The following is a 12598-nucleotide window of genomic DNA, read 5'->3' as shown; positions in this document are numbered from 1 at the left end:
CTGTGTGTGTTTATGTGCGTGTGTGTTCATTTACCCGTTATCACCCAGTATTTCCTGGTTGCCGTCGACGTGTTGAGGTTATGGTATTCAAGGGCTGTAGAGAGAGAGAGCGAGAGAAAGTTAATGGTGGTAGAAAGGCCGATTAAAGAGCTTAATTTGGGGGACGACACCCATGTTGTCAACGTACAAAAATAACAACATTTGCCTTTGAAATTATTAGAAACTGGCAAAATAATCAGAACGGACCAGTATCTGGGTCATGTTTAATATAACGGACACGCAGCCTTTGGTTTTGAGTGTGACATTTATTTTTAAATGACATATGAGCTAATCAGGATACATCCATTCATCTTCCGCTTGTCCTGTGAAGGGTAGTCATTGGGGTACACCCTGGACAGGTCTCCAGTCTATCACTGGGCTAACACAGAGAGACAGACAACCATTGACAACCGTTGACAACCATTGACGGCCAATTTAGAATCACCAATGAACCTAACCAGTATGTCTTTGGACGGTGGGAGGAGAACATGTGTGGCAAACTCTACACAGAAAGGACCCAGTCGGCCTGGATTCGAACCCGGAACCTTCTTGCTGTGAGGCATCAGAGCTAATCGGCATGCCAAAAAAAGCTAAATAAAGGCACCTGGACTTGTAGAGTTTGTTGTCTCAAGACGCTTTACAAAACCCGGCCTCAAACCCCCAGAACAAGCCTTAAGGTGGGAAAACCTTGAGCAGAACCTAAAGTTCATATGGAGGGACCCATCTGCCTAAGGCCGACCGGGGATAGACAGAAAAAGAGAATTACTAGTTGCCTTTCTTTAGCATTTTTTTTGGTTTTCCAATGACCTGGATGACTGGGAACCTTCACAGACTTCTCAGAATACCTTAAACTGAGATGTATGTGAAGCTTCTCGGTCATTCGGGTTAAAAAAACGGAACGAAAGTCCTCCAATCACAGCTGAGTATTTGGTTGTTAACGGATTTGTGTTTCAGGTGGGATCCACCAACAGATGCTCCTGATAAAAACCCAAACTCCCCACGAGGCATTGAGAACTGAAGAGGAAATTATGAATGAAATGTCTACAAGAAAACTCTTTTATCTTTTGATTTGTAAATATTTAATCTGAAATGCTGTCTGCTCTGAGAATCTGAGACTCCCTTTGTCTGGCCGACAGACGAGGGCGTTTGAGGCTAAGGTGGTAGAGCAGGTTGTCCACTGACTGCAGGGTTGACGGTTGGCGTCAACTGGAAATTACTCATAAATACACACAGTTTCACTTCAAGAGAGCTCAATAACTTTCAAAAACATATTAAAGACTTATCAAAACAGGAGTAAATGAATGTAACTTAAAATATGTTGTAGACGTTCAAACAGCCCTGACATACTATATGTAAAAATATGACTTCTGAGGTCAACTTAAAGACCTTGGGGTAAGGATAATTAATTTCAACAGAAACGTTTTGTCTTCTGAGTGCATCTGAGACTCTGTTTGTCCAGCCAATAATCCATCCTTGGATAATGTTCACATCAAAAGCCCCATCCATGTATAGAGCAAGCTACTCTTCGACCGTCTCTTTTCAGCTGACAGTTGGTCGCTGGTGGACGTTCGTGTCTCCGGTTGCCTGGATAAGCCTCTAGTTTCAAGTGCAACAAGAAGAACATACAAATATCGCTAGCGTATGGTGTATTCTTCCCGTCACTGCTCTCTGTTTGAAAAGAAAATGCCGCCATCGATGGATCAGCACGGTGGATCTGGTGGTAGGAACCAAAGTCATGGAGACATTCAGGAACCACGACTTTCCTCAAACGCATTTTCACACAGAATAAGAAGATTAAAAATAACCTCAGACTGTGACATTTCTTCCTGGTGCACACTGAATTATTCCAGACTCGGTTTGATTAAAAGCTTTAGGAAGTCATGCAAACACAAGAGATGTGCAGAGAGGGGAGGGGAGGGGAAGGGAGGGGAGGGGGGTTTGACTCGTGTCAGGTTTCATGAATGAATTTACTATAACTTAAGTTCAGGAACAAGACCACGCTCCACTGTCATTCTATTTCCTTAACCTATAAAGGTGTGTCCCAACCCTCTCCCTCTCAGTTCTCAACCCCCACCCTCCCCATCCTGCTCTTTTCTTTTCCTCCTCTTCCACCTTTCGTTACAGGAACCAGGGCGAGACGGAGGCAGAGGGTCCCTCTGGGTTCCTCTAGCATCATCCATCTATGACTCCCACCCTTCTCATCCCTCCGTCCATTTCCCTCACTTCCTCTACACTTGCCTCTACACCACCTCTCAGTTTTTCCTTCCTGTCTCACTCTTTACCTGTTCACCTGTCAGCCTATCCATTTCCTAAAACGTCCATCCCTCCTTCCCCTACAACCGACTGTCTCCTTCCGCCTCTAAACACACAACATCCCTCTCTCAGTCCGTCGACCTCTTTCCGTGTCCTGCTCATCCGCCAACCTCTCCGTCCTTATTTCCCATCTGCCCGTTTCACCATCTGTCTCGGCCTAACTCTTCCTATCTGGCTGTCTGCCGGCCTTTGAGCGTTCGCTGTCCGGGCCGGTGGCGCTGTTGGTACGTAAGCACTTCTGCCTTCCCTCTTCCCTTCCAGTTAAACAAGTTCGCTGAAGTGTGAAGTTCAGACTCACTCTGTGCTTTAGAGAATCTGTTCAACGTGCAGACACATCCATTTCACCAGCATGTAGCCGCATAATGTAATTATAAAGAAATTAAACGTAATGGTGGTTAATATAATGAGGCTGCAGTATGTCTATGTTGTCAATAAATCCCATGAAAAGGCAAAACTTCCTTAACCTATCAGTGGGACATGCAAATCATGCAAAAATGACTCATAAATACACTTTCTCAATAACTTCTGTGGATTCTAGCAAACTTTACTCAAAGTGGAGTAAATTGTTGTGGACTAATTGTGGTTATGTCATAACTAGGGTCGTCAAAATTAACGCATTAATAAGGTAGATTCTGTTATGACCTCGGCCCAAACTGTAACTTGGGAAATCAGGAAGCGATCAAACAGGATTTCCCAAACAATTTTAATACTATGGCAGCTCGCCAGAGTCTATTTAACTCCGCTATTGTCTCATAACGGAAATATTTTTGGACGTCTCAAACTATTTTGTGCTAGCGTTGTGTTTCTCCTATTGCTCCTGAAAGACGGAGAAAACTGCACGGACAGCGTATGGGACTCACGTAGCATGTGAAGCTATTTGTGTTAATCACAAACAAAAATGACTGCTACCGTTTAAAATCCACCTGGAGGAAACGACTCCGGACGAAACGTGAGCTAGCTTAATTTTATAAGAGCTAGCCAGCACAGTTAAATACGCTGATACTTTATTTAATCTTACATACATTTGTCCATAGAATGCCAAGTCTGAACTGCACAGGCTGCTGTTAATTGTCGCTAAATCCAATATTGGCAGCATTACGGTAATTTAATGACGGACTGATAAAAACGCGTGATCTTATTCTACGTGCATTATTAACACGGTATAACCCCCATCTCCCCAACAGCAGTATCGATGAGGAAAGAAAGCAGAACCTGAAGTGCAGCCGTAGTAAACAGTCAAAACTGCTGCAAATCCCAAAACAAATGAGTGGAGATGGATTAAGTCAAGGTGAAGTGGTGAGGCTCTCGTCCTCCTCCAATCTCCCTCCCTCTGTCCTCGGGGGAGCAGAGATGAAACGACGAGCCCAGTCCTCAGTAAGTCACATTTCATTTCTCTACACCTATGTGTCTCTTAAAAGTAGCTTCGAGGAAAGTGAGAGGTTTACAGTCCAGTAAGCTGAGACTTCCTCCTGAACACTGACTTTGACATCCTGCGTTTACAAGAGCTGCGTCTCAAAAGTCACAAAGACTCTGATGATGTTTGGCAAAAAAAAGGACTTTGTGAGATTTCCAATGGTGAGAACAGCTCTGGTGGTGTTGGTGTCTTTTTTAACAATCATAGAGACACTATACCAGGAAGTCTTCTACTCTTATTCTGGTCAGAATTTACGCATTATTAAAGTTTACACGGCGCCTGAACGGACCAAGGAAACGCAGTTATTTAAAAAAGTTTAAAGAGATTGTCAATGTGGGATTTAATATAATTATTATTATTATTTAATACAGTTACTTGTGCTGAAGACAGGATTGCTGCTGCGCCTTTTAAAACAACCCGGGACGGTAAATTATTAAGTGAAATATGTGTCAATGCATCTCCCTCTGATCTGTATAGAGTCCTTAATCCTCACACCACCCACTTCACAAGTTTCGACTCAAAAACTAAAACCAGAATAGACAGAATTTATATTTCCTCTCAGGTTAAACCTCTGAGTTACGGCTCAGACCATCTAATGGTTAAAGGCTCGGTCCAATGGATTCTGGAAACTAAATGTTAAAATGTCTGAAACAACCTCATGTGAACTAAAAAGTGGAATCCGTAAAATGATAGAGCTGAGATTTGTGGTCAGATCTGATGCTGATCTGTGGGGACTGTCGGAGAACAGAGTGAATTAAACAAGATGAGAAATGTTAACTACAACAAGGACACGTTGAAATACATTGAGCTGAAATGCAAAAAAAAAAAAAGACAGATCAGAGGACGAGGAAAACCAGAGTTCAGCCTCTGATGAAACCGCCCTCAGCTCGGGGGAAGTGTGTTTTCTGAGTTGCTGGGTGAGGTTAGGAGAGGCGAGGTCATCTCAGCCATCAATCAACTAAACGTAGATAAATCTCCAGGTCCTGGCGGCCTGCATGACGAGTTCTACAAACTCGATGACGTAGTCGGCCTCCTGACATCAGTTTTTAATTCAAGTCTGAGGAACGGTGTCCTCTGTGACTCCTTCTATCAAGATTCAAAGATTCAAGGAGTTTTATTGTCACGTGCACCGTATTGAAACATGTTTCCCTGTACAATGAAATTCTTCTTTTGCCGTCCACCCAAATGCCTAACAATGTAAAATCTTAAACACTCAACTCTTCAACACTCCCTGCAGGCGTTTGCGGTCCATGGCCGTAGTGCTGCCGTACCACACGGTGATGCAGCTGGTCAAGATGCTCTGAATGGCACAGCTGTAGAAGTTGGTGAGGATCTTCCTCAGCCTCCTCAGAAAGTATCGCCACTGTTGAGCCGTCTTGACCGGCTGTGTGGAGTTCAGTAACCAGGTGAGGTCTTCAGTAATGTGGACCCCTAGGTACTTGAAGCTGCTCACCCTTTCCACTTCAAGGTCCCAGACAAACTGTGGATGATGAGGGCTCCTCTCCTTCCTCACGTCCACTATCATGTCCTTGGTTTTGTCCGTGTTGAGGGTGAGGTTGTTGTCCTCACACCATGAGACCAGACTCCTTCCGTCCTCCCTCTTGTAGGCTGCTTCGTCCCCGCCAGTGAGTTTGATATATGAAAGAGGAGTTAAATATTCATCCTGGAGCCTATCCCAGCTGTCATTGGGCGAGAGGCGGGGTACACCCTGGACAGATCTCCAGCGTACTGCAGGGCAAGGAGATAACTATGGACTAGATAATTATGAATGCAGACTATAAAGTATTAGCAAAAATCATAAATATGTCCTAGATATAATAAAAGACAAAGAGCAAACATTAAAGGTCGAAGGACGTGGGACAGCATCTGCAGCCTCTGAGAAATAATTTATAATGACAGGACAGATTCTTATGATTAGCCTTCCATTACGTGTAGTATTCAGTATTTATGGGCCGTAATGAAAGCTTATGGTTTCCGTAAAATGATTAAATTATTATATGTTAAATCCTCAGCACAAGTAAAAGTAAATATATGTATTAACTGAACCTTTTCAGATCTCTAGCGGTGTTAAGCAGCGCTGCCCCCTGAGTACTGCTCTCTACATCTCATCCATCAGCCCTTTAATTAAAAGAATAAACAGTGACCGCCGCATTAAACGCTGTCGGCTTGACACACACAGAGTGGCTGCCCTGGCTTACGCTGTCTAAGACGCCACCGTCGTTATTAGAAATCAGAGAGAGACGGCTTTAAAGAATCAGAATCAGAATCAGAAAATACTTTATTGCCAAGCATGTTTGTACATACAAGGAATTTGCTTGTCAAGAGACTTCAGACTGCAGCCAATCACCTTCTCTGCAGAGCGATTTACACGCTGCAGTCTGCTCTTGTCCTTAGCAGAGGCTGCAGCATACCAGGTGGTGATGGAGTTGGTGAGGATGGACTCAATGATGGCAGTGTAGAAGTGAACCATCATTGTCTTTGGCAGGTTGAATTTCTTGCTTTTTGCTTTTGCTTTTTTAATTAGAGCGCTGATGTTCAGCTCCCATTTGAGGTCCTTTTTTAATGCCAGTATGAGCAGGCAGCAGAAGCTAAACTGAACCGGGACAAAAAGAGAAATGAACTGAATAAACCTAAAATTAACGTTCAGGTAAAAGAGGAAATTATATTCCTGGTTCAGTGGAAACACCTGTGCCCAATTTAGAAACAACAATGGACCTAATGAGCATGTCTTTGGACGGTGGGAGGAAGCCGAAGTACCTGGAGAGAACCCACACAGACACAGGGAGAACCAGAATCCATTGGTCCCAGTCGGCCAATAGATTCAAACCCAGAACCTTCACGCTGTGAGGCATCCTACAGATACTTGATCAGTTTGGGATCTAGTGACTTTGGAGGCCAGGTCAACACCTTGTGCTGTTCTTCATGTTTTTTTGAGTTGCTCCTAAAGTGTTTTTGTGTGTGTGCCCTAATCTGGCCCGGGGCATGAATTTGAAAAGTGCGAAGTGTGAAAATTACAAATAAAACACTAATAAAATAGTATTCGTGAAGGTCCATGAAATATCTGGTATGTCCTATGTTCAACATGGTTCCTGAACGCACCATTACCCTTTGATGTAAATACTGTAGTATGGACAGGTGTCAGTGGCGTTATGTTAGCCAATTACTGATGTTCAAGTTAATCTGTTACCTCTATATGAACATATTTTGTCGAGAATGATTCTCCCGTTAACATGACACTGAGTCCTCTGCATGTAGGCACATAGTGAAGGTCATGATCACGAGAGCTGATCATCCATTTATGCTCTTAGTGCAGATACAGTCAATTCTTCTGTCCATTTGACGCCCGGACTCATCATTCTCCGACCACTCATGCGTCTAGTTCGTCAGTTTATATGGATCCATTTGCTCTTTCACCATAAATAAACACGTTTCGGTGGTGGTGGTGGTGGTGCGGTGGGGGGGTGCCAAGTGTGTTTGGGCGCGACCACGTGAACCGTGATGTTTTATCCCTTTGGGTGTTGAGAGCACGCACAACTAGATTCTGATCTAATCTCACCAGGCTAAAATTAGCTCGGCCAAGGGGGGGACAACATGGACAACAGATTGCCCGTGGCACGATTCAGATGATAGGAGCTGTACAGCTGTTTGCCCTTTTTAAAAATCTCACAGATGGCATCGGAGGCAGGAGTGGAATACGAACACAGTTTCTTACAGAGCCATGTTTTCTAACATCTTTTAATAGTCAGAACCAAATTAAACAAACACTATTTCTGCTACAGACTTGTGTCTTTAGTGAATTGAGTGCTCACGAGGCAGATTATTAAACAAAAGTAAATAATCCGCCTTTGTCTTTTTGGTCTCCAATAAATTCAATTCAAATACACAGAATATGTTTGATTATGAGCAGCACAGTGGCGTGGTAGTTAGCACTGATGCCTCACAGCAAGAAGGTTCTGGGTTCTCTCCAGGTTCTCCAGCGTCCTCCCACCGTCCAAAGACATGCTGGTTAGGTTCATTGGTGATTCTAATGGTTGTCTGTCTCTCTGTTTAGCCCTGTGGTAGACTGGAGACCTGTCCAGGGTGGACCCCGCCTCTTGTTTGAATGTTTAATTATGCTGCCCTAGTTATATTTTCATCTACAAATCTACACATCTAAAATCTATGATATTTCCCAGAGAGTAAAGCAAGCTGAACATCATACACCATCTGAAATGTTGTGCTTATGATGGTTAGTGCTAGAAGAGAGACAGATGTTAGCAGGACAGATAAACATAATGTTTGAGTGGCATTTCTTTCTTAGCGTCAGTTTGGACAATGTTAATAAGTGGCGGCGCATTGTCCATATTTAAATACAGTCTATGGCCCAGACATGAGACAACGTCACGGTCGGTCTTTGTTTCCGTTCAGTTCTTTGACGTCGGTCTTGTGTGTCCAGGCCATAAATTGTCCAATTTGGATGTGGCTTCTCCTCAGGATAGTCTGAGACATTTTTTTCCTTCATTTATTTCTCTCATTTTTGGACAACCACATCAATGAACGTCTGCTTTCCTCTTGTGGCTACACATGAAGACTTGGCTAGCATTGTCTAATCCACAATTCATGGTGTCTAGCCAACAAATTAGAGTTCAGTCATGGTGCTCTCACTTGATGCACCTCCAAGCCATCTTCTCTGCTGGATAATCGCGATGCTTTCCAAATCATTTACAGACGGCCGTAAACGGGAACATTAAAACGAGGAATTCATCTGCACGAGGCTCCGGCTACACGCTTCAGTCGCATTAGGAGTCTGTGCAACGAGACACTATCAAAAACAACCTGATGTGCGGCTGTCATTTTGAAGAGTTTCGCTCAAGCTGACATTTTAGCCTCACCACTGACACATCACAGGCCAGGATGATTGGTTCTGACATTGTACTAACTTGACATTTTGTGGTGTTATTTCAGCTCATTGTGACAAACTGGAAGGACTCTCTCCCTGTTAAAATCAACCAGGGTCTGGATATTGAAATGTTTTCCAGAAGACCTTCTATCCTCTACCTTGAAGAACTTGAAAAAATACCTAAAACGCTAAAGAAAGGCCACTGGACTTCAGTTCTAAAGGACTAATGGGCTTTAAATAAACATGGGTAACACCCACAGATGTTCCTATTCAAACCCCAACTCCCCACCAGCCCCTTAGAACTTAAGAATTGGACTTGAAATATCCATAAAATAAGATAAAACAACAGCATCTGGACCAGTTTGAGTTTTCTTGAAGACGTTCCATTCATAATTTCTTCTTCAGTTCTCAATGTCTGTGGGTAGTGCCCACCTGAAACTCATTTGACTTCAACTGGTTAACAACCAGATACTCACCTGTGATTGGAGGACTTTGTTTTGTTTCCGTTGTTGACCTGGATGACCAAAAAGCTCCACAGACCTGAATTTAAGATCTTCTGATATGTGAATGTTCCCAGTCGTCCAAAAACACTAAAGAAAGGCAACTGGATGTGTAGAAGAAGCTACTTGGATGAGTGGTGAAACGTCTTCAAGAAAAGTCCAGCTGCCTTTCTTTAGCGTTTTTGAATTGTACCACGACCTGGATGACTAAGAACCTATCCACTGTCTCCTCTGCTGTTGCACCTCTTAAATATCTATTTCTCCAAGACTGACACTAATAGATTTGTTCATGCTGTCCATCGTACATCAAAAATCAAATCATCTGAGACCGCCAAGAAAGTGCAAGGGATCCAGTGTTATTTATACCTTATTTCTGTGTTTCCCTCAGGCGGTGGAAGGTTTGAATTGAAATCGCAACACGGATAGAGAATGTGCCCACATCCATGCTCCAGAACCTAGCTTTAATTCTAAAAGAAGATATTTACACTCAGAGCTTCATTTTGATGTTGAAAGGCTCAGAAAGAATGGAGGACTGTTGGTTGTGAAGAGTATTGACTTCTAAACCCAACTGATTTTGGTTGATGAGGCCATTGCTGCTGTTTCGTCTAACAGAAACCAGACCACTTTTTTTTTTTTTAATCATCGTTACATAACCGCTGTTGTTTTGGTCGTTGTGTGCAGTACTGTGTTTTGCTCGGCTGAGCCAGACTTACATAGCATATGTGGAGTGCTTCCAACAACACTGACTACTAAGAACCATCGAGTCCACTGCAGGGCAATGCATGATTCATGACTTAGCGTATGTTTGACCCGCTTCTCAATAGGGTAGGGAATTCAGGATTAATCTATATTGTGAGAGTGGAAACTGTCAGACGACACTATGGCTCAATGTGCAGTCTATGAAATGCCGTAACATTAAAACCACTGACAGGAGAAGTAAATAACATTGACCATCTTGTGACAATACAATAGTACATACGTACTCTTCATACCAGCAGGTGGCACTTGTCTGTATTGAAAAGGGGAAGTCGTACTGTAAGCTAGAAGGCTAGGATGCTAGGAAGGACAGAGCTAGCCTCTCCTCCTGAATTATGCTGATCAGTTGGTCTAGTTTATTCATTCTAGATCAGTGGTGTCAAACATATGATTCGGGGCCAAAACCGGCCAGTCAGAGGGTATAATCTGGCCCCGCAGAATTACTTTGCAATGTCAAAATTACGTAGAAGACAAATTCCTAATTTGTCCACTAGAGGTCACACTGTGATCGTAAGAGTTGCAAAACATAACACATCAATGAGAGCCCAAAACTTAACAGCAGATGGCGCCGATGCGGTTCAATTGCACTTATTTTTCTTAAAATATTTCAGGTTGTTTTGTATAAGGATAGTTCATTAAATGTAAATATTGTCATATTGTACTTATTTGCAATAAAACAAAAGAAAACATTTGGAGTTGTCATTATTTATAGGTTGTTATATTACTGGTTCCAGGCCCCCTTTGAGTTAAGTTGGACTGTATGTGGCCCCTGAACCAAAACGACTTGGACACTCTTGTTCTAGATGATCATGTTGTTGTAAAAAACTTCCTTTGGCTCTGTGAATTTAGTTTTGTCGTCTGTCCGAACGACGTATCCGCCACCATACCGACAGTGGGTCCGAGTAGTTCCACCAGTGCTTGGTCCTTCGGGCTTTGCAAAACCCAAAGCCTGAAAACGTCAGAGCAGCACTAATGCTACGTCCACACCAGCGGCGAGGAGATTGGGTTCTGACAGGCTTTTAGTTTAAGCCGGCGGTATGTAGCAACAAGGTGACGTGAAAGGTAATACATATGAAAGGTGAGCTAGCTTCAACCTTTGTCAGGTTGGTCAGCCAACCATTTGGGTTTTCTCCACCCTATATGTAGCTGTTCAGAACAACCCTGTCCATGACGTCACTGAGCGCTCAAGTAACACTCAAGGTGTACGTAAAGCGATTGGTAGGCGATGGAAAAATCTCCCTTTTAACAGGAAGAAACCTTGAGCAGAACCCGGCTCGTAGAGGGAAACCCATCTGTTTGAGGAAAGCCGGGATCACTGTATGTAAAGCACCATAATCATCAGGCTTGTTCGGGTCTCACTTCTTGCTGTTTCTGGTTTATTTGCAAAAGATTTGGGATGTTTGTCAGTGAGATTTGTGCCGGCGCCTAACACACTGTCCACATTACTCTAGGTAATCCCCAGAACAAATTGAATGTTGTTACGATGAATGCTGTTACTTTAGCAGTGTACCAGACAATCTCAAATACTGCATTAGTCTGGACAAATAAAATCAAAACACCCGCATGAAATATACTGTACAAGTATATTTCAGCAAAATAGTGGACAGACCTTTGGCAGCTTAAGCCATAACTGAAGTAATGTGATAGAGAGTAAAGCCGGCAGGAGACTACCTGAACTAACTCACTTATTTACCTTTCTGCAATATGGAAACGCTTCTGCAGGGAAACTTATCCACCTGGAAAGGATTATAAGCTTCTTCTTGATATTTAACAATTACAGAACATGCTCATTAAATGTGTTTGGTACATAGGAGACTAGATTATCAATTCCTGATCAGTTTTCTGTGTGAGGTGGTGAAAAATAGTGTTTTATTATCTGTCAGAACACAATCTCCTCCTGACCCTGACGCTTGAACATCCTGAACAATAAATTACTTGTTACGGTCTGGCATAACATTATGACCACCTTCCTAATATTGTGCAGGTCTCCCTTGTGGTTACCCATCAGAGAATGGACATGGGCCTTCTGAGGGTGTCCTGTGGTGTCTGGCAACACGACGTTGTTAGTGGGGGGGGGCCTTTGAGGGGAGGGGCCTCTGTGGATCATCCCACAGATACTTGATCAGTTTGGGATCTAGTGAATTTGGAGGCCAGGTCAACACCTTGTGCTGTTCTTCATGTTTTTTTGAGTTGTTCCTGAAGTGTTTTTGTGTGTGTGTCTGTGTCAGGCTGCATCCTGCTGGGGATGGCTGCTGTCATCAAGGAGTGTCATTGCTATGGGGTGGGGGTGCCTGGTCTGGTCTAGGTGGGTGCTACATGTCTAAGTAACATCCACACCAATGAATGCCAGGTCAAAAAAGTTTCCCAGCAGAACATTGAACTGTCACAAGATGGTCAATGTTATTTGCTTCTCCTGTTAGTGGTTATAATCTTGTGGCTGGTTGTTGTATAAGGTGGAAGACAACAAATAAGACCGATAAAACAATATGAAAAACTGGAACCGGTTTTATGTCGGTTTTATGTGTTTGTTGGACATTGTTTTTATCTTTTTCTCAAATATCACACAGAATCTCATCATATAAGAACTCTGCTGTGTGCTCACAAGGCATCAGTTTGAGCAACACTCTGCTCAAAGGTGCGCTGTGGGGTTACTGATCGATAGAAGAATGAGTCCACGTATGAGCTGGGCAACGCAAC

The 12598-nt window shown here is 43.2% G+C and overlaps 1 protein-coding gene across 1 annotated transcript in view; it reads right to left on the bottom strand.

Annotated features, from left to right (window-relative positions):
• kiaa1549la (KIAA1549-like a) overlaps positions 1-12598 on the bottom strand; it is a gene marked incomplete at its 3' end in the record, with an annotated part of 128153 nt that overhangs the window by 53942 nt on the left and 61613 nt on the right. The window contains exon 8 of the mRNA XM_084555773.1: positions 35-94. Within this exon, the coding sequence (XP_084411899.1) occupies positions 35-94 (60 nt within the window). The remainder of the gene's footprint in view (positions 1-34; positions 95-12598) is intronic.

This window comes from Chelon labrosus, assembly GCF_963514085.1.
Source record: "Chelon labrosus genome assembly, chromosome: 11".
Classification (NCBI taxonomy): Eukaryota; Metazoa; Chordata; class Actinopteri; order Mugiliformes; family Mugilidae; genus Chelon; species Chelon labrosus.
The sequence above is the reverse complement of the archived record's forward strand: the minus strand, read 5'-3'. Positions and strand labels throughout refer to the sequence as shown.